Genomic DNA, 21,468 nt, shown 5'->3' on the forward strand with positions numbered 1-21,468 from the left:
GTTTGTTTGGTGAGAGATTGGATGAAATCATCAAACAATCCAAGGGAAAGGAAACATCCTTACCCCAGGCCAAACCAAAAACACCCCAACAGAGGAGGGGACAGTCGAGGTTTCGGTCCTTTCGGGGTGCGGGCAGGTCCCAATTCTCCTCGTCCAAAAGGCCTCAGAAGGATCAGAGGAACTCCGACGCATGGCGGTCTAAATCACGCCCTAAAAAGACCGCCGGAGGTGCCGCTACTAAGGCGGCTTCCTCATGACTTACGGCCTCCTCACACCGCATCCTCGGTCGGTGGTAGGCTCTCCCGCTTTTGCGACACCTGGCTGCCACAAGTAACAGACCATTGGGTGAGAGACATTTTGTCTCACGGTTACAGGATAGAGTTCAGCTCTCGTCCTCCGACTCGATTCTTCAGAACATCTCCGCCTCCCGAGCGAGCCGAGGCTCTTCTGCAGGCGGTGGGCATTCTGAAGGCAGAAGGAGTGGTGGTCCCGGTTCCTCTTCAGCAACAGGGCCACGGTTTCTACTCCAACCTGTTTGTGGTTCCAAAGAAGGACGGGTCCTTCCGTCCTGTTTTGGACCTAAAACTGCTCAACAAACACGTAAGGACCAGGCGGTTCCGGATGGAATCCCTCCGCTCCGTCATCGCCTCAATGTCCCAAGGAGATTTCCTAGCATCGATCGATATCAAGGATGCTTATCTCCACGTACCAATTGCTCCAGAGCATCAGCGCTTCTTGCGCTTCGCCATAGGAGGCGAACACCTTCAGTTCGCGGCACTGCCGTTCGGCCTGGCGACAGCCCCAAGGGTTTTCACCAAGGTCATGGCTACAGTAGTTGCGGTCCTCCACTCTCAGGGTCACTCAGTGATACCTTACTTACACGATCTGCTGGTCAAGGCACCCTCTCAAGAGGCATGCCAACACAGCCTCAACGTTACTCTGGAGATTCTCCAGAGTTTCGGGTGGATCATCAATTTTCCAAAGTCAAATCTGACACCGGTCCAATCGCTGACATATCTTGGCATGGAGTTTCATACTCTTCCAGCAATAGTGAAGCTTCCGCTGAACAAACAGCATTCACTACAGACAGGGGTGCAATCTCTCTTTCAAGGTCGGTCACACCCCTTGAGGCGCCTCATGCACTTCCTGGGGAAGATGGTGGCAGCAATGGAAGCAGTCCCTTTCGCGCAGTTTCACCTGCGTCCACTTCAATGGGACATCCTACGCAAGTGGGACAGGATGCCGACGTCCCTAGACAGGAACGTTTCCCTCTCTCAGGCAACCAAAGCTTCCCTTCGGTGGTGGCTTCTTCCCACTTCATTATCGAAGGGGAAATCCTTCCTACCCCCATCCTGGGCGGTGGTCACGACGGACGCGAGTCTGTCAGGGTGGGGAGCAGTTTTTCTCCACCACAGGGCTCAGGGTACGTGGACTCAGCAAGAGTCCTCACTTCAGATCAATGTTCTGGAGATCAGGGCAGTGTATCTTGCCCTAAAAGCGTTCCAGCAGTGGCTGGAAGGCAAGCAGATCCGAATTCAGTCGGACAACTCCACAGCGGTGGCCTACATCAACCACCAAGGTGGGACACGCAGTCGGCAAGCCTTCCAGGAAGTCCGGCGGATTCTGCTGTGGGTGGAAGCCACAGCATCCACCATATCCGCAGTTCACATCCCGGGCGTAGAAAACTGGGAAGCAGACTTTCTCAGTCGCCAGGGCATGGACGCAGGGGAATGGTCCCTTCACCCGGACGTGTTTCAGGAGATCTGTTGCCGCTGGGGGATGCCGGACGTCGACCTAATGGCGTCACGGCACAACAACAAGGTCCCAACATTCATGGCTCGATCTCAAGATCACAGAGCTCTGGCGGCAGACGCCTTAGTTCAGGATTGGTCGCAGTTTCGGCTTCCTTATGTGTTTCCTCCTCTGGCACTGTTGCCCAGAGTGTTACGCAAGATCAGGGCCGACTGCCGCCGCGTCATCCTCGTCGCTCCAGACTGGCCGAGGAGGTTGTGGTACCCGGATCTGTGGCATCTCACGGTCGGCCAACCGTGGGCACTGCCAGACCGACCAGATTTGCTGTCTCAAGGACCGTTTTTCCATCTGAATTCTGCGGCCCTCAACCTGACTGTGTGGCTATTGAGTCCTGGATCCTAGCATCTTCAGGATTATCTCAAGAGGTCATTGCCACTATGAGACAGGCTAGGAAACCTACGTCCGCCAAGATCTACATTTCTCGAACGGCGCCCCTGCGCCGCTCGGATGCACTCTTTGTCCTTGTCGCTGGTCAGCGTAAAGGGACACAAGCTTCCAAGTCAACCCTGGCTCGGTGGATCAAGGAACCAATTCTCGAAGCTTACCGTTCCTCGGGGCTTCCGGTTCCCTCAGGACTGAAGGCCCATTCTACCAGGGCCGTAGGAGCGTCCTGGGCCTTGCGACACCAGGCTACGGCTCAGCAGGTGTGTCAGGCAGCTACCTGGTCGAGCCTGCACACTTTCACGAAGCACTATCAGGTGCATACCTATGCTTCGGCAGATGCCAGCCTAGGTAGGCGAGTCCTTCAGGCGGCAGTTGCCCACCTGTAGGACGGAGCCGTTACGGCTCTGTGAAGATGTAATTTACCCTCTCACTGTATATGCTGTACAGATTCCTATTTCAAGCTGGGTTCATTGTCTTATTTGAACTACTTCTGTGTACATTTCTATTGTTGTAGGTAATCACCCCCTAAAATGCAAGGTTATATCCTCTTGAGGCACTTCCATCCCTGGGAGTAGGGGGAGGTGGGCCTAGAGTCCAACTAGTGTAAACTCTGCTTACCTGGGAGATTCAGGCAGAGTGAGCTGAAACTTGAAGGGAGCAGGAGCTCCAGCCTGTGTGGCTGTGGACACGGACGGAGCTAGGCCTGTGTGGCGGCCCGTGGGATTGTGTGGAACTCTTTGGACTACTGTAAGGACGATTGCTTTGTAATCCGGTCCGAGGATTGTCGGGAAGGGCCCCCGAATCTGTTTTACGTGGACTTATCGTGTGCTGTTCCAGTGTTCTTGTGAATAAACCTGTTGGATCGTTCCTCGGCCTGTTGTCTCTCCTTGCTCTGCTGTACACCCCGTCACAGCTCTATTATGAGGTATTATTTACCCACCCAGGGACTGCTTTTGGACGTCCCAATTGTCTGGGTCTCCCAATAAGGAGCGACAAAGAAGAAGGGAATTTTGTTTACTTACCGTAAATTCCTTTTCTTCTAGCTCCAATTGGGAGACCCAGCGCCCGCCCCTGTTTTTGTATAACACATGTTGTTCATGTTAAATGGTTTCAGTTCTCCGATATTCCTTCGGATTGAATTTACTTTAAACCAGTTTATAATTTTTTCCTCCTTCGGGCTTTTGCACCAAAACTGATGAGCCCGTAGCAGTACGGGGGGTGTATAGGCTGAAGGGGAGGGGCTTTACACTTTTAGTGTAATACTTTGTGTGGCCTCCGGAGGCATAAGCTATACACCCAATTGTCTGGGTCTCCCAATTGGAGCTAGAAGAAAAGGAATTTACGGTAAGTAAACAAAATTCCCTTCTTTGTAGCGCCACCTTTTACTGCGATTACAGCTGCAGTCTCTTGGGGTATGTGTCTATCAGTTTTGCACATCGAGAGACTGAAATTCTTGCCCATTCTTCCTTTGTAAACAGCTGGAGCTGAGTGAGGTTGGATGGAGAGCGTTTGTGAACAGCAGTTTTCAGCTCTTTCCACAGATTCTCGATTGGGTTCAGGTCTGGACTGTGACTTGGCCATTCTAACACTTGGATATGTTTTTGTGAACCATTCCATTGTAGATTTTGCTTTATGTTTTGGGATCATTATCTTGTTGGAAGACAAATCTCCGTCAGTCTCAGGTCTTTTGCAGACTTTAACAGGTTTTCTTCAAGAATGGTCCTGTATTTGGCTCCATCCATCTTCCCATCAATTTAAACCATCTTCCCTGTCTCTGCTGAAGAAAAGCAGGCCCAAACCATGATGCTGCCACCACCATGTTTACAGTGGGGATGGTGTGTTCAGGGTGATGAGCTGTATTGCTTTTACACCAAACATATCGTTTGGCATTGTGCCCAAAAAGTTTGATTTTGGTTTCAGATGACCAGAACACCTTCTTCCACATGTTTGGTTTCTCCCAGGTGGCTTGTGGCAAACTTTAAACAACACTTTTCATGGATATCTTTGAGAAATGGCTTTCTTCTTGCCACTCTTCAATAAAGGCCAGATTTGTGCAGTGTATGACTGATTGTTGTCCTATGGACAGACTCTCCCACCTCAGCTGTAGATCTCTGCAGTTCATCCAGAGTGATCATGGGCCTCTTGGCTGCATCTCTGATCAGTCTTCTCCTTGTTTGAGATGAAAGTTTGGATGGACGGCCAAGTCTGGGTAGATTTGCAGTGGTATGATACTCCTTCCATTTCAATATGATCGCTTGCACAGTGCTCCTTGGGATATTTAAAGTTTTGGAAAACTTTTTGTAACCAAATCCGGCTTTAAACCTCTCCACAACAGTATCACAGACTTGCCTGTTGTGTTCCTTGGTCTTCATGATGCTCTCTGCGCTTTAAACAGAACACTGAGACTATCACAGAGTAGGTGCATTTATACGAAGACTTGATTACACACAGGGGGATTATATTTATCATCATCAGTCATTTAGGACAACATTGGATTATTCAAAGATCCTCAATGAACTTCTGGAGTGAGTTTGCTGCACTGAAAGTAAAGGGGATGAATAATATTACACGCCCCAATTTTCAGTTTATTATGTTTTATAAAAGTTTAAAATAAGCCAGAAATATCGTTCAATTTCACAATTGTGTCCCACTTGTTGTTGATTCTTCACCATAAAATTTAAATTTTTATCTTTATGTTTGAAGCTTGAAATGCGGTAAAAGGTTGAAAATTTCAAGGGGGCCAAATACTTTCGCAAGGCACTGTATGTGTGTGTATGTATATAATATTTGTATTATACTGAAATTATGAATGGCTGTCGCAACATGTAATAAATAAATAATTGGGAAAAAAAAATGACGTCGGGTCCCCATATTTATTTTTTATAACAAGTGTAGGTAAGAGTACAGTCACATCTGTGTATAAAATATACTTGTAGCTCTGTTGTTGCTCCTGAAGTGTCTCGGATTGAGATGCGGGTATCATTCCGTATGTCATACGAGTGCTTTTTCCCCTATTGCTTAGTCTCCTTGTGTCGTCTGTATCATCCGTGTGACATCCGTGTGGCGTGAATTTTTAACATGGCGTTTTCAAAACAGTCAAAAGCTAGATAGATGACTGGGTAGAAATACATAGATAGATATGCAACACATACATAATGTCCCACCCCCTGCACATTGTACACTTGCACCCATTGCCTTTCATGTGGCACTAAAGGTTGTTTAGCCTCTTTTTTAGCCACAAATGAAATATTTTCCCCCCAAAAAATTACATGGGAACTCCCTATGTATGGTAGCCAGCTAAGGTGAAGCAGACAGCTGTAGCCTGCAGACTACAACTGGCAGCTTCACTGTGGCCGGTAATCCAAAAGAGGGCACCCCCAAAATGTTATTTTATTTAAAATTAAATACATAATTTAAAACAAAAACCATGGGGTCACCCCCAAATTGGATCACCAGCCATGGTAAAGCGGACATTCTCAGGCTGGGGAAGTCCATGCTTATTGGATCCTCACAGCCTAAAAATAGCAGGCCGCAACTACCCCAAAAGTATCTGAGCACTTCGTATCAGCTTTTCCCATTGCCCTGGTGCGGTGGCAAACAGGGTAATAAATGGGGTTGATGTCAGGTGTGAATTGACTCAAGCCCTGGTATTACTGTAGTAATGGGTGGGCGTCTATCAGATACCCCCCATTACTAATCCAGTAGTTGAACAAAGAAAAATAAATTTTATTTGGATAAACACCCTCCGACTACAGCCCTTGTCTACCAATTTATTACAATGTATTTATTATTTTAAATATCCGGCGTAATCCATAGTGAGGTCCCACAACGATTCAAAAAAGCGAACCTGAACACGTCAAAAATTAGAAGTATTACAGAAATAAAGACAAGACACACCCTCATTCACCAATTTTTTTTCTCCTGCAAAATCCCTAATCCAGGTCAAGCATATTCTTATAAGGGGGTCCCACGACAATCCATACTCGCTGTCCCAGTCAATGAAGAACAGTACTTTACCCATTGGCTGGGAGCGCTGCACAGCTCTGTTCCCTGTGTTGCACCGTGTTCCCTCTGCTGCTCCGCTCTGTGTTCCCCTGTTTTGGGTTTCCATGCTCTACTCTTCCTCCCCCGCACTGCTTTGCCCCTCCCGCAATGCTCTGCTCACCCACACTGCGATGTCTTCCCCGCACTGCTCTGTTCCCTGCGCTGCTCTGTGTTCCCCTGCTCTGCACACTCGCACTGCTTTGCCTCCCCTACCCTGCTCACCCCCGCACTGCCCCCCTGCACTGCTCTGCTGACACCCGCACTGCTCTTCTCACCGCCGCACTGCTTTGCCACTCTGCACTGTGCTCTGCTCATCCGCACTGCTCTGCTCCCCCGTATTGCGCTCTGGTCACCCCCGCACTGCTCTCCGCTCATCCGTTCTGCTCTGCTCATGCCCGCATTAATTTCTGTTCATCCGCACTGCTCTGCCCTCCCCGCACTGCGCCCTGCTCATCCGCACTGCGCCCTGCTCATCTGCACTGCGCCCTGCTCATCCGCACTGCGCCCTGCTCATCCGCACTGCGCCCTGCTCATCCGCACTGCGCCCTGCTCATCCGCACTGCGCTCTGCTCATCCGCACTGCACTCTGCTCCTGTACTCCCCAGCCCCAATGTGCAGCAGTGTGATTAGGTCAATACATTGGTAAAATCATTACGCTGCTGCTGGCGGTGCAGAAGCATCTGAGGCGCCTGGCGACAGTAAGTGACCCATGGAGGAGCTGAAGATCAAATATCTAACTATCAGGAGGGAGGTAGATCAGAGTTACTTCCAAGGCACAATATGTGGAAGGGAAGGTTTTTAAAAGGGGCACAATATAGCGAGGGGCAGTTGGTCTTTATACAAAGGGGGCAATGCGAGCAAAATATTAGGGGTTGGGGCAATATGAAGGGATATTTGTGTGTTTGTGAGGGATATCATAGAATGGCCCAAAGTGTGTGGGGGACATTATGGAGAGGCTCAGTGTATGGGGGTGACATTAAGGAGATGGGCACTCTGGGAGGGCATTATGGAGTGGGGCATATTATGGAGAGGGGCAGTATGGGCGATATTTTTTCCAGTAACAGGAGCAATTATTTTTTCAGGGTTGCATCAGGAGAGATATTTATTTTTATCGGGTAGTACCATGTCAGGAAGTGCTGCTGAAAATGCAGAAGAGGGAAGTGTGTGGATACAAGATGTGGATGTGAAATCTCATCATGGCATCTTTACTTCGTGGAGAAAAAAAGGACGGAAAGTACTGTAATCAGGAAAGGTGTTACCTATAAGGTACCTGGGTGCAAATGTTTATTTGTAATGCCGACTACAACTGATCAGTACCTGTATCATCCACAGTCTGATAATGACTGATGAGAATTCCTCTCAGCATCTTCTAACAATTGTTAAGGATATACTCAGAAGTATAAGTTCAAGCAATACATGTATGGGGCTGACATAACACTATGTTTAATAGCTGCATGGAGATGTATAAATGTACTGATGGTGGTTGTAATGCTAAATTCATGTACTGACAGTGCTCCTGAGACTGTATTCATATACTTATAGTGTTCCTGATGCTGCATTCATGTACTGATGGTGGTTCTGGTGCTGCACTCATGTGCTGACACTGTTTCTGATCTTCTACACATGTAGCAGTTAGTGATGTGCGAAACCGGACTGTAAAAGTCCAGATCTGTGCGGAATAACAAGTATCCATGCACCGAACCAGGGCCCGGAATTCTCAGGGAATTACGAGTAAATATCTGGATCCAGCCTTCTGGATAATTAAAAAAAGAAAGAAAATAGGAAGAAAGCAGCCCTGTTATATTTATCCAGTCTCCTGCGCGACTGTAACACTACTTCCGGGGGCCGCTCATTACTCTCATGCATATGCACTGCTTTCCCCTCCCACTGGCAGTCCCAGCGTCTGTGACTGCGCTTATCTTGGCTGTGAATCAAACTAAGATGTCGGTCGATGTGAGTGACGTGCATTGGACCAATGAAACGCCTCAAATCTCAGTAAAGACGCCGTCAGCTGCACAGAAGAGAGACTTGTCAGCGCGCGCGAGTGCTGTCTGTGGGACTACCATATTCAATGTAATGAAGGGTAAGAAAAATCATATATAATGAAATAGAGGGGAAAACAACAAAATCATTTAATAAGATTAAATAATACATGAGAATAATACTCCGTAGGGGCGATTGTTATGAATTAACATTGCCTAATTCATCAAGATAACGGCACTGACGACAGACGCGTCGGCGTTGCTATGCGCCAACAGGTGGTGACTTCTGCTTCAGAGTCACATGACTCGAAGTTCCTACAGCAGTTTATCCGCATTATTTAAGAGCATCAATTTTTAAAGTCCATTATTACTCTCTCCCTTGGAAAAAGACTGCACGTCGAAACGCGCGTAGGGTGTCTGGGCACAGCACACTATTGGTCAGGTAATGTTTATACCCTGTTGAATTATTCTTACCTCCTTTATGTGATTACATTGTATGTGGCAGTGCACTTTAACCCGTTATGTGGACTAGTTTATAACCACCTCTTACTTTATACGGTTAGATGTGCTTCTGGCTATGTAAGTATAGTTACTATTATCTTGGATAATAGTCCCTTAATTTTTCTGCATAAAGGTTGTATGAATGATTTATACACTGTTGTACATGTGCACATACTAATCTCTTTTGCAACATTGGTTGGTTGTGCATCTGACTATATATGTGCACTTATTATTATTTTGAGCAATAATCCTTTACTACCATCTGCATAAAGGTTGTATGAATATATTGTATACTGTTATATATGTGTATATGTTATTAATTTGGGTAACAGTCCCTTATTTTTATCTATTTGGGGATTACATTAATTTAATCTGGAGGCAGTTTTACCTTATGTCATTACAATATTTCTATGTGATACCTTGCCATCATCTTAGGATCTACGCCTGCCCTTTGTGTGTCTATTACCTTTTCTGTTTCATTGCTAAATCAATGTCCATTTCATCATTATTTTAATGGGGCTTTACACACTGCGATATCGTAAGTGAATTATCGTCGGGGTCATGGTGTTTGTGACGCACATCCGGCGTCAGTAACCATATCGCAGTGTGTGACAAGTACGAGCGATCTTAAACGATCGCAAAAGCGGTCAAAATCGCTTCCCGCGGAGAGGTCGTCCTGAAACCAAAAATCGTTCTCTGCTTATTAGCGATGTTGTTCCTCGTTTCTGCAGCAGCACACATCACTCTGTGTGACATCGCAGGAGCGACGAACATCTCCTTACCTGCGTCCACCGGCAATGCGGAAAGAAGGAGGTGGGCGGGGTGTTACGTCCCGGTCATCTCCGCCCCTTCGCTTCTATTGGACGCCTGCCGTGTGACGTCGCTGTGATGCTGCACAAACCGCCCCTTAGAAAGGAGGTGGTTCGCCGGCCAGAGCGATGTCGCAGGGCAGGTAAGTGCGTGTGACGGGTGTAAGCGAGGTTGTGCGCCACGGGCAACGATTTGCTCGTGTTGCACAACCGACCGGGGCGGGTACAATCGCTTGCGTTCTCGTTAGAGAGATCGCAGCGTGTAAAGTACCCTTTAATTAGAAGTTCAATAAACAATCAAATTGTTTTAGTCTATATGTCTCATGTGCAATTCATTTATATGATTCACAGTGGCATAAGCAAAATGCAGCCAGCCTGGTGTGAAGTTGAAAATATGCTCCTGGGACTCATTGGAAAAATGGCCGCACCACTAGTTCCACCAGCAAATCAATTAAGAGGCGTCTGGCTACCGCACATTATGTTATACCACACCATAATCTGTACATCTCATACTAACATGGCTCTGCTCCGCACACCTTGTACACACACAGCTTTGCTCCATATACTTCGTACACACGTGGCTCCGCTGTCCACTATATAGACATCGAAGACACAAGGTGCCGCTCCTTACTTGTACATAAAGTGCCTTGTGAAACTATTCGGCCCCCTTGAATTTTTCAACCTTTTCCCACATTTCAGGCTTCAAACATACAGATAAAAAATTAAAAATTTATGGTGAAGAATCAACAACAAGTGGACACAATTGTGAAGTTGAACGATATTTATTGCTTAGTTTAAACTTTTGTAAAAGATAATAAACTGAAAGTTGGGGCGTGTAATATTATTCATCCCCTTTACTTTCAGTGCAGCAAACTCACTACAGAAGTTCATTGAGAATCTTTGAATGATCCAATGTTGTCCTAAATCACTGATGATGATAAATATAAGCCACCTGTGTGTAATCAAGTCTCCGTATAAATGCCCCTGCTCTGTGATAGTCTCAGTGTTCTGTTTAAAGCGCAGAGAGCATCATGAAGACCAAGGAACACAACAGGCAGGTCCGTGATACTGTTGTGGAGAAGTTTAAAGCCGGATTTTGTTACAAAAAGATTTCTACAACTTTAAACATCCCAAGAAGCACTGTGCAAGCGATCATATTGCAATGGAAGGAGTATCATACCACTGCAATTCTCCCAAAACCCGGCCGTACATCCAAACTTTCATCTCAAACAAGGAGAAGACTGATCAGAGATGCAGCCAAGAGGCCCATGATCACTCTGGATGAACTGCAGAGATCTACAGCTGAAGTGGGAGAGTCTGTCCATAGGACAACAATTAGTCGTGCACTGCACAAATCTGGCCTTGGAAGAGTGGTAAGAAGAAAGCCATTTCTCAAAGTTATACAAAAAAAGTGTTGTTTAAGGTTTGTCACAAGCCACCTGGAGACACCAAACATGTGGAAGAAGGTTGTCTGGTCAGATGAAACCAAAATTGAAATTTTGGGCACAATGCCAAACGATATGTTTGGCGTAAAAGCAACACAGCTCATCACCCTGAACACACCATCCCCACTGTCAAAAATGGTGGTGGCAGCATCATGATTTGGGCCTGCTTTTCTTCAGCAGGGACAGGGAAGATGGTTAAAATTGATGGGAAGATGGATGGAGCCAAATACAGGACCATTCTTGAAGAAAACCTGTTGGAGTCTGCAAAAGTCCTGAGACTGGGATGGAGATTTGTCTTCCAACAAGACAATGATCCAAAACATGAAGCAAAATCTACAATGGAATGGTTCGCAAATAAACGTATCTAGGTGTTAGAATGGCCAAGTCACAGTCCAGACCTGAATCCAATCGAGAATCTGTGGAAAGAGCTGAAAACTGCTGTTCACAAACGCTCTCCATTCAACCTCACTCAGCTCCAGCTGTTTACAAAGGAAGAATGGGCGAGAATTTCAGCCTCTCCATGTGCAAAACTGATAGACACATACCCCAAGAGACTTGTGCTGTAATCGCAGCAAAAGGGGGCGCTACAAAGTATTAACTTAAAGGGGATGAATAATATTGCACGCCACAATTTTCAGTTTATTATTTTTTATAAAAGTTTAAAACAAGCAATACATTTTGTTCTACTTCACAATTGTGTCACTTGTTGATGATTTTTCATCAGAACATTAACATTTTATCTTTATGTTTGAAGTCTGAAATGTGGGAAAAGGTTGAGAAATTCAAGGAGGCCGAATACTTTAGCAAGGCACTGTACATGGTTAAGCTGCGTAAAAATAGAGCTCAGCTCAGTACACACATGGCTCTGTACACCTCGTACACACGCAGCTCTGATCTGTACACCTCGTACACACACGGCTCTGCTACATCCACACTGTAAACCTCTCCTGACCCCACACATAAACTTCCCCCCATCCACAGGGTCTCTGACCCAAAACCTTGCTGATCAGTGCCGCCAGGCAGAACTCACAGGGTCCTACTGCACTGCTGACACAATCACATTTCAGATTCTTACACACACACGGCTCTGCTCCGTACACCTCGTACACACACGGCTCCGCTCCGTACACCTCGTACACACACGGCTCCGCTCCGTACACCTCGTACACACATGGCTCCGCTCCGTACACCTCTTATACACACGGCTCTGCTCCGTACACCTCGTACACACACGGCTCCGCTCCGTACACCTCGTACACACACGGCTCCGCTCCGTACACCTCTTATACACACGGCTCCGCTACGTACACCTCGTACACATGCGTCTCCGCTCCGTACACCTCGTACACACACGGCTATGCTCCGTACACCTCGTACACACACGGCTCTGCTCCGTACACCTCGTACACACACGGCTCCGCTCCGTACACCTCGTACACACACGGCTCTGCTCCGTACACCTCGTACACACACGGCTCTGCTACATCCACAGTGTAAACCCCTCCTGACCCCACACACAAACGTCCATTCATACAGCACCATGACAACCAGCACAGCAGAGCCCTGCATACACTGTGGAGCTGATCATGTGACCCCTGACTCCTCCCCTCCATGTGACATCATCACAGGTCCTGTAAGCACAGAGCAGCCATATATCTGTGTGCGGCTCTGCAGGTGGAGGTAGGTGCAGGGTATTATATATCTAGTGTGCGGCTCTGCAGGTGGAGGTAGGTGCAGGTTATTATATATCTAGTGTGCGGCTCTGCAGGTGGAGGTAGGTGCAGGGTATTATATATCTAGTGTGCGGCTCTGCAGGTGGAGGTAGGTGCAGGGTATTATATATCTAGTGTGCGGCTCTGCAGGTGGAGGTAGGTGCAGGTTATTATATATCTAGTGTGCGGCTCTGCAGGTGGAGGTAGGTGCAGGGTATTATATATCTAGTGTGCGGCTCTGCAGGTGGAGGTAGGTGCAGGGTATTATATATCTAGTGTGCGGCTCTGCAGGTGGAGGTAGGTGCAGGGTATTATATATCTAGTGTGCGGCTCTGCAGGTGGAGGTAGGTGCAGGGTATTATATATCTAGTGTGCGGCTCTGCAGGTGGAGGTAGGTGCAGGGTATTATATATCTAGTGTGCGGCTCTGCAGGTGGAGGTAGGTGCAGGGTATTATATATCTAGTGTGCGGCTCTGCAGGTGGAGGTAGGTGCAGGGTATTATATATCTAGTGTGCGGCTCTGCAGGTGGAGGTAGGTGCAGGGTATTATATATCTAGTGTGCGGCTCTGCAGGTGGAGGTAGGTGCAGGGTATTATATATCTAGTGTGCGGCTCTGCAGGTGGAGGTAGGTGCAGGGTATTATATATCTAGTGTGCGGCTCTGCAGGTGGAGGTAGGTGCAGGGTATTATATATCTAGTGTGCGGCTCTGCAGGTGGAGGTAGGTGCAGGGTATTATATATCTAGTGTGCGGCTCTGCAGGTGGAGGTAGGTGCAGGGTATTATATATCTAGTGTGGGGCTCTGCAGGTGGAGGTAGGTGTAGGTTATTATATATCTAGTGTGCGGCTCTGCAGGAGGAGGTAGGTGCAGGGTATTATATATCTAGTGTGCGGCTCTGCAGGTGGAGGTAGGTGCAGATTATTCTCTATCAGGATTAGTCGTTATTCATACTCGATTCCTTGTTACTTTCTTACTCTCGGCGCCGTTTTTCTATTACTTCTGTGGCACAGTGATATTTCCTCTTGGACACAAAATGGCCGCTCTTTCACCTTCCCTCACAGCTCAGTCTCCTCGTTCTGTCGTCGTTTCCTCTCAGAGCTCGGTCTCCTCGGTGTTCTGTCGTCTTCTCTCAGCGCTTGGTCTCCTCGTTGTTCTGTCATCATCTCCTCTCAGAGCTTGGTCTCCTCGTTGTTCTGTCGTCGTCTCCTCTCAGAGCTCGGTCTCCTCGTTGTTCTGTCGTCATCTCCTCAGAGCTCGGTCTCCTCGGTGTTCTGTCGTCGTCTCCTCTCGGAGCTCAGTCTCCTCGGTGTTCTGTCGTCGTCTCCTCTCGGAGCTCGGTCTCCTCGGTGTTCTGTCGTCGTCTCCTCTCAGAGCTCGGTCTCCTCGGTGTTCTGTCGTCGTCTCCTCTCAGAGCTCGGTCTCCTCGTTGTCCTGTCGTCCTCTCCTCAGAGCTCGGTCTCCTCGTTGTTCTGTCGTCGTTTCCTCTCAGAGCTCGGTCTCCTCGGTGTTCTGTCGTCCTCTCCTCAGAGCTCGGTCTCCTTGTTGTTCTGTCGTCTTCTCTCAGAGCTCGGTCTCCTCGTTGTTCTGTCGTCGTTTCCTCAGAGCTCGGTCTCCTCGTCGTCCTGTCGTCCTCTCCTCAGAGCTCGGTCTCCTCATTGTCCTGTCGTCCTCTCCTCAGAGCTCGGTCTCCTCGTTGTTCTGTCATCGTTTCCTCTCAGAGCTCGGTCTCCTCGGTGTTCTGTCGTCCTCTCCTCAGAGCTCGGTCTCCTCGTTGTTCTGTCGTCTTCTCTCAGAGCTTGGTCTCCTCGTTGTTCTGTCGTTGTCTCCTCTCAGAGCTCGGTCTCTTCGTTGTTCCATCGTCATCTCCTGTCAGAGCTCGTTCTCCTCGTTGTTCTGTCGTCTCCTCAGAGCTCGGTCTCCTTGTTGTTCTGTCGTCGTCTCCTCTCAGAGCTCAGTCTCCTCGTTGTTCTGTCGTTGTCTTCACTCAGAGCTTCGTCTCCTCGGTGTTCTGTCGTCCTCTCCTCAGAGCTCAGTCTCCTCGTTGTTCTGTCGTCTTCTCTCAGCGTTTGGTCTCCTCGGTGTTCTGTCGTCATCTCCTCTCAGAGCTCGGCCTCCTCGTTGTTCTGTCATCGTCTCCTCAGAGCTCTGTCTCCTCGGTGTTCTGTCGTCATCTCCTCAGAGCTTGGTCTCCTCGTTGTTCTGTCGTCTTCTCTCAGTGTTTGGTCTCCTCGGTGTTCTGTCGTCATCTCCTCTCAGAGCTCGGCCTCCTCGGTGTTCTGTCCTCGTCTCCTCAGCGCTCGGTCTCCTCGTTGTTCTGTCGTCGTCTCCTCAGCGCTCGGTCTCCTCGTTGTTCTGTCATCATCTCATTCTGTCATCGTCATCTCCTCAGAGCTTGGTCTCCTCGTTCTTCTCTATCGCAGTCCGGACAGTTTTTATATAAATTTTTTATTCCCACTTCCTGAGCATGTCGTGTTTCTCTCACTACTCTGGACACATTTTTGCTTATTTTTGTAAATTTTTACAAGTTATTTTTCATCTATGTTACTTGTATGAAGAAAAAAAATCTGATTTATCCTCAAACACAATGGAGCTCTTCATAGGTTGAAATTATTTGGGTGGTGTCAGCCCATTATTGGGAGGTGACTGCTTTAATTAAACCGTCATTGACATGTGGCGTACCGTTACCTCATATCCCAACTCCCTGAATTTGATGGGGAGCCCACGTCTTTTCTGGGAGATGATGGCTGTGTTAGTTTCCATTATGGCCAGGTGACAGTACACCTGTTATAGCCAACCTGTAGTTGGGATTCATAGCAGACTTTTGTTATACACATCTGTACTGTAGTATTGCCATATATTGGATGATTGCAGGTTCAAGTCACCTAACAGATCAAAGGCGTGCTGGGTTGTCAGTATTGTGAGTGACATCCCAGATTTCCTATATGAGGCAGGGGAGAGCTGGGCTTTTGGTATTCACATCCCAGCTGCTAAATCTGGCCATGCCTGAGGTTCTTCCTCCAGATGTTACCCATTCAGGGTGATTGCTTGGCTATTTAACGGACTGGCAGTCGTTCGACCACAGCCAGTTGTGGCTTTGCTCAGTAGTGTGTTTTCTCTGTGTTCTGATCTTTGTTGCCTGATCTTGGATTTACCTTTGACTACTTGCTTGGATTACCCTTTTTGTCTTTGGCACACCCTTTGATCTGTTACTTGACTCTGGACTTGCCTCTGACTATCCATTTGTCTTTTCCCCTACCATTCACCGCTTGCTAGGTACCATATTTTTTGTTTTATAAAACGCACCGGATTATAAGACGCACCCCAAATTTAGAGAAGGAAAATAGGAAAAAATAATTTTTAATGTTAAAATGAGGGTCCGTCGTATAATCCTAGTGCATCTTAATCCCAATGCTCACCAGGTGGGAGCTACCGTGGTTGAGTGGCTCAGGAATATCACAGGAGGCCAGGTAGGCGATGCTGCGGCTCAGGAGACTTGGTGATACTGCGGGTTCGGGGGTGTAGCAACAGGAGCTATTGAATCCCCCGGGTATGGCTTACCAGGGTGACGGTGGTGGAGCGGGGTCATAGGAGGCAGGTCATAGGACACACTCAGGGGTGTCGCAGCGGGCGCCATTGATCTGAGGGCGCGCAGTCTGCAGAGGTGTCACAGCACAGGGTGTCTCAGCATCGGGTGCGTTGATCTGCGGGCGGGCTGCAAGGGTTTCTCAGCAGATGCATTCAGCTGACTGCCGGCTCTGTTGAAACGCCCGCGGTTGACGAGAAGGACTTAAAAAAAAAATGGCCGCGGAGGTGGCGCATGCCAATTGAGTCGGCAGTCAGCTGAATGCACCAGCCGCCAAGACACCCTCGCAGCCCGCCCGCAGATGAATGCCGCCTACCACTGAGACACCCCCGAGCGCGTCCTGTGAGCCTGTCTCCTATGACCTCTGCTCGACCACCACCGCGTCGGTAAGCCATATCCGTTTGGTAAGATGCATCCCCATTTTACTCCCAGTCTTGGAGGGGAGTGCATCTTATAAAGCGAAAAATGCGGTGCTTCCCCGTACCAAGCATGACACATGGCTTGTCCTTGAAAAGTGACTCAGCGTCACATTACAACTAGCCCTTACATTTTTTTTTCATTTTCGAAAGCATGGATCCAGTTCATATGCTTTGTGATCAGGTGATGAATCGGAAACAAATAATTCAGTTTCTGGTTAAGGAATACCAGAATCTTGAATCGTAGCAGTTGTAGGAACAGGTATCTAGTTTGTTGAAAGCTCCCTATGTCTCTCTGCTGCCGGCTGTGCCTGCAATGTGTATCTTTACCCTCTGACTTGCAGTCGTGCTCTCCTTGTAGTGGTCCTTCCTGAATAATTTACATTCAGGGAGAGCTGTAAGGCTATGTGCGCACGTTGCGTAAATTCATGCAGTTACGCTGCGCTTTGCAGCGCAGCGTAACTGCATGCGTCCTGCGTCCCCTGCACAGTCTATGGAGATTGTGCAGGGGCCGTGCGCACGTGGCGTCTCAGTGCGCAGCGCTTCGGCTACTGCCGAAGCGCTGCGCAAAAAGAAGTGACATGTCACTTCTTTCCTGCGCTTTGCCGGCAGCTCCTGCTCTGTCTATGGCAGGAGCTGCAGGCAGAGCGCATGGAATCGGCGCTCACTACGGACATTTCTGCAGCGATCTAAAGCGCACATGTGCTCTTCAGATCGCTGCAGAAATTTCTGCAGGCTAGTACGCAACGTGCGCACATAGCCTAAGTTATTTTTACCTTGTGTACGGATAATTAGGTTCCTTCTGCGAGGGGACTCTCAGACCTGGGCGTTTTATTTGTCTGCCCCCAAAATGGGTTTCTGTTGATGCCTTCTTTTACACCTTGGGGCTAATTTTTGAAGATAGCTTTTTGCATTGGTGTACTCAGAGCTATATCTTTTTTATTTTTTCTGCTAATGCAGCTGTATTGCAGCTTGTTTCTTGCGGGACAAGATGAAGTTTTCAGCGGTAACATTTTTATCTACATTGACTTTTATTGTGTTTTTTTTCCACTTTGTTGTCAGCTGTAGGATAAGACAATTTTTGTCGGAAAGGGGTTAAGTAATCCAATCAATAAACTGTGTTATGAGGAAACAAAATCTAAATGCTTGAATAACAGGTTTTTTTGGGTGTTGCAACACTGTACAAAAAAAATTGAAAAGAGGTGATCAAACTATTGTACCTACATTAATATGGTATCAATAAAAACATTGGCTCAGGGCGTGAAAAACAAATCCTTGCACAGCCCTATAAACCAAAAATTGAAAATGCTACGAGTCTCAGAAAATGGTGACATAAACAAATTTTTTTTACAAATTTTATTTTTTTTTTCTACCACTAAATTTAAAAAAAAAAAAACAAAAAAACCCACTCTGCATGTTTGGTATCTCCATATTTGTACTGACCTAGAGAATCATATAAAAAAAAGTTATGAATATTGGAAGAGGAAACCACAAAAATTAAAAATAGCCATGTTGGGAAGGGGTTAAAGACACAGGACATTTTAACCCCTTAGTCACCAAGCTAAATTTTTAAAATCTGACATGTCTGTTACAACCGAATTCTAACACTCTCACGAGGAAGGACAAATCAGGGGAGATGTAAAACCAGAAATTCACAGGTCCAAAAACAGGCTAGTACTTGCCCTAGGCTCCCGATTTGTCCCTGACTGACAGCAGAGATTAGCACCCTCAGATCACGTAATGGCGCCCCCAGTCGTTGCCGGCTGACCCAGAGTGTTTTTAACTGCATCTTAAAGCCCGCTTTACACGCTACAATATATCTTACGATATGTCGGTGGGGTCACGTCGTAAGTGACGCACATCCGGCATCCTAAGGTACATTGTAGTGTGTGACAGGTACGTGCGATTGCGATTGAACGAAAATCCGTTCATCGCATGCACGTCGATCATTTCTCATGAATTGAACGTGCGGTTGTGCAATGTTCCCGAGGCAGCACACATCGCAGTGTGTGACACCGCGGGAACATTGAACGACAGCTTACCTCCGTCCGCGGCTCCCGCCGACAATGCGGAAGGAAGAACGTGAGCGGGATGTTTACGTCCCGCTCATCTCCGTCCCTCCGCTTCTATTGGCTGGCTGCCGCATGATGTCGATGTGATGCCGAACGTCCCTCCCACTCCAGGAAGTGGACGTTTGCCGCCCACATCGAGGTCGTATGGACGGGTAAGTACGTGTGAAGGGGGTTAATCGTTTGTGCGGCACATTCAACAAATTGAAGAAGCCGCACATACGATGGGGCCGGTTACAATCGCATACGATATCGTATGCTGAATCGTAACATGTAAAGCAGGCTTTAAGCTATAGACCAAGTGTAACACAAAAAGAACAATAAACATAAAGGAATTGCACACAAGCAGGGGGTGAGACACAGGGCTAGGAATGTGCAAACACAATTGTACAGGAATGATAGAATACAAGAAACCAAAAAGAATAACAGAATACGCGGAAACCCTCCTAAATGAACCAAAATAGGGGATAACTGGGAAAGGATTCACACAAATAAACTGCAGGGAAGAACAACAGCAATGTCTCACTAAGAAAACCTTAACCGAGGAGTTGTGACTTCAGACAACCATCCATCCAGAAATATGTCCAGCACTGAGACATATGAGTAGTGAGTGTAAATAGCCCCTCCCAAAATGTGATTGGGCAAACCAAATGAGAAAGTGCACACACCTGAATAGAAGTGAAACCGGAAGGCAAGGTGTCGATGGGGTTAAAGAGGCTGTTAACCATCTACATGCCTCTGTCACTGTTGATAGCAGTATCTAGGCGGTTAACAGGTCACGATTGGTGCCAACACTGACCGTGGCTGATCAGAAGAGTGTCAGCTATAGTATACATTACCTAGGGATAAAATGGCCGCACTGCAGAGAAAAGAATTTCTGGACAAGAAGCAGTTGCTGGAGGAACCGTATCAAAAGACATTTCTTCTTGTTTCTTTTCAAGTCTTACAATATTAACCTTATTGATTTAGTGACTTATATTGTGCTGCAACAATGAAGAAAGTTTCTTTTCTTTCCTTAAAGGGAACCTGTCACCAGATTTGAGGCCTATAAGCTGCGGCCAACAACAGTGGGCTCTTACATACAGCATTCTAATATGCTGTATGTAAGAACCTAGGCCGCTGGGTAGGACATAAAAAATCACTTTATAATACTTGCCTAAATGGTCACTGAAGTCATATGGGTGTCTCCGTTCTCCCGTCCTGCTGCATCCTCTTTCGGCCATCTTCGTCCAATTTCTGAAGCCTGAGTGCATGACGCGTCCTACGTCATACACACTCACTGGTCCTGCGCAGACGCACTACAATACTTTGAACTGCCCTGCTCAGGGCAGATCAAAGTGCGCCTGCGCAGGACCTCAATGCCGGCGAATGTGGATGACAAAGGATGCGTCTTGCACCCCGGCTTCAGAATAAGGACAACAAAGATGGCTGAAAGATTAGGCACCGGAGAATGGAGACGCCCATATGACCCAACTCCACCGCAGCGACTGTCTAGGTGAATATTATAAAGTGATTTTTACATTCTACACAGCGGCCTGGGCTCCTATATACAGCATGTTAGAATGCTGTATATAAGAGCCCATTGGTGGTGGCCGCAGCTTATAGGCCCCAAATCTGCTGATGGTGCTTTTTATTTTTTCCTATTTTGTGATCCTGTTTTCCTTTTTAGCTACAAAGGATTTTTTTTTTCATTTTCTACATTAAGATCTTTATATTGTAGCAGCTGAAAAATTACCTAAATTTTTTTACAACTCACATGATCCGTCTAAGGACATAGATATTCTCTGTCTGACCTCTAAATGTATGAACTCCTCTACCTTATTATTACTTTATACCAATATCACAACTTTGTGTGGTTTGTGTTTTTCATAGACTCATCTTCAATTTTTTTTTCATTTATGTTGGTACAATTTTCCTTGCTCTTCGAGGATGGCTAGAGACAGGGACAAGATGGCGGAGAGGATATTACACCTCACCCTAGAGATCCTCTTCCGGCTTACTGGAGAGGTGAGAGATTCTGATGACGTCACATTACATCATTCTTATCTATGGGAATAACAGATGGACAGAACTGGAGAGGTGAGGACTCTGGAAATGTCTGGAGTGAGATTTATTACTGTGTCTCTCCATAACCAGGATTACACAGTAGTGAAGAAGACCTCTAGTGAGCGCTGTCAGGCCCCTGTGTATGAGGGATGGGGAAGACCCCTGAGCCCAATCACGGGGCCTCCACCTCACCCCCCGATACATGAGGACATCAATGACCAGAAGATCCTAGAACTCGCCTACAAGATGATTGAGCTGCTGACTGGAGAGGTGACACTGCTGGGAATGCTGGGACATTATACAGTAACGCTATGAAGGGATCGGGGGGTGACGGTATCATTGTATGTGTCAGGTTCCTATGAGGTGTCAGGACGTCACCGTCTATTTCTCCATGGAGGAGTGGGAGTATTTAGAAGGACACAAAGATCTGTACAAGGACGTCATGATGGAGGATCCCCAGCCCCTCACATCACCAGGTAATAGACAGGACTAAATACACACGACCTATAATTATCTGTATGTAAGGAATGAATTCAGTCCCTGTATGTGTCTCCTCCAGGTCTATCCAGTAAGAGGACAACACCAGAGAGATGTCCCCGTCCTCTTCTCCCACAGGACTGTAAACAAGAAGATCCCGATGTTCCTCAGGATCATCAGGTAGATG

At 47.3% G+C, this 21,468-nt stretch overlaps 1 protein-coding gene across 1 annotated transcript in view; it reads left to right on the forward strand.

Moving 5' to 3' along the window:
* The first annotated feature begins 20,528 nt into the window (after positions 1–20,528).
* The window catches only part of LOC142313139 (uncharacterized), a 165,098-nt gene continuing 164,158 nt past the window's right edge, over positions 20,529–21,468 (forward strand). The window contains exons 1-4 of the mRNA XM_075352126.1: positions 20,529–20,765; positions 20,895–21,074; positions 21,157–21,280; positions 21,364–21,461. Of these exons, the coding sequence (XP_075208241.1) occupies positions 20,688–20,765; positions 20,895–21,074; positions 21,157–21,280; positions 21,364–21,461 (480 nt within the window). The 5' untranslated portion in view covers positions 20,529–20,687. The remainder of the gene's footprint in view (positions 20,766–20,894; positions 21,075–21,156; positions 21,281–21,363; positions 21,462–21,468) is intronic.

Source organism: Anomaloglossus baeobatrachus, chromosome 5 (genome assembly GCF_048569485.1).
Source record: "Anomaloglossus baeobatrachus isolate aAnoBae1 chromosome 5, aAnoBae1.hap1, whole genome shotgun sequence".
Lineage (NCBI taxonomy): Eukaryota > Metazoa > Chordata > Amphibia > Anura > Aromobatidae > Anomaloglossus > Anomaloglossus baeobatrachus.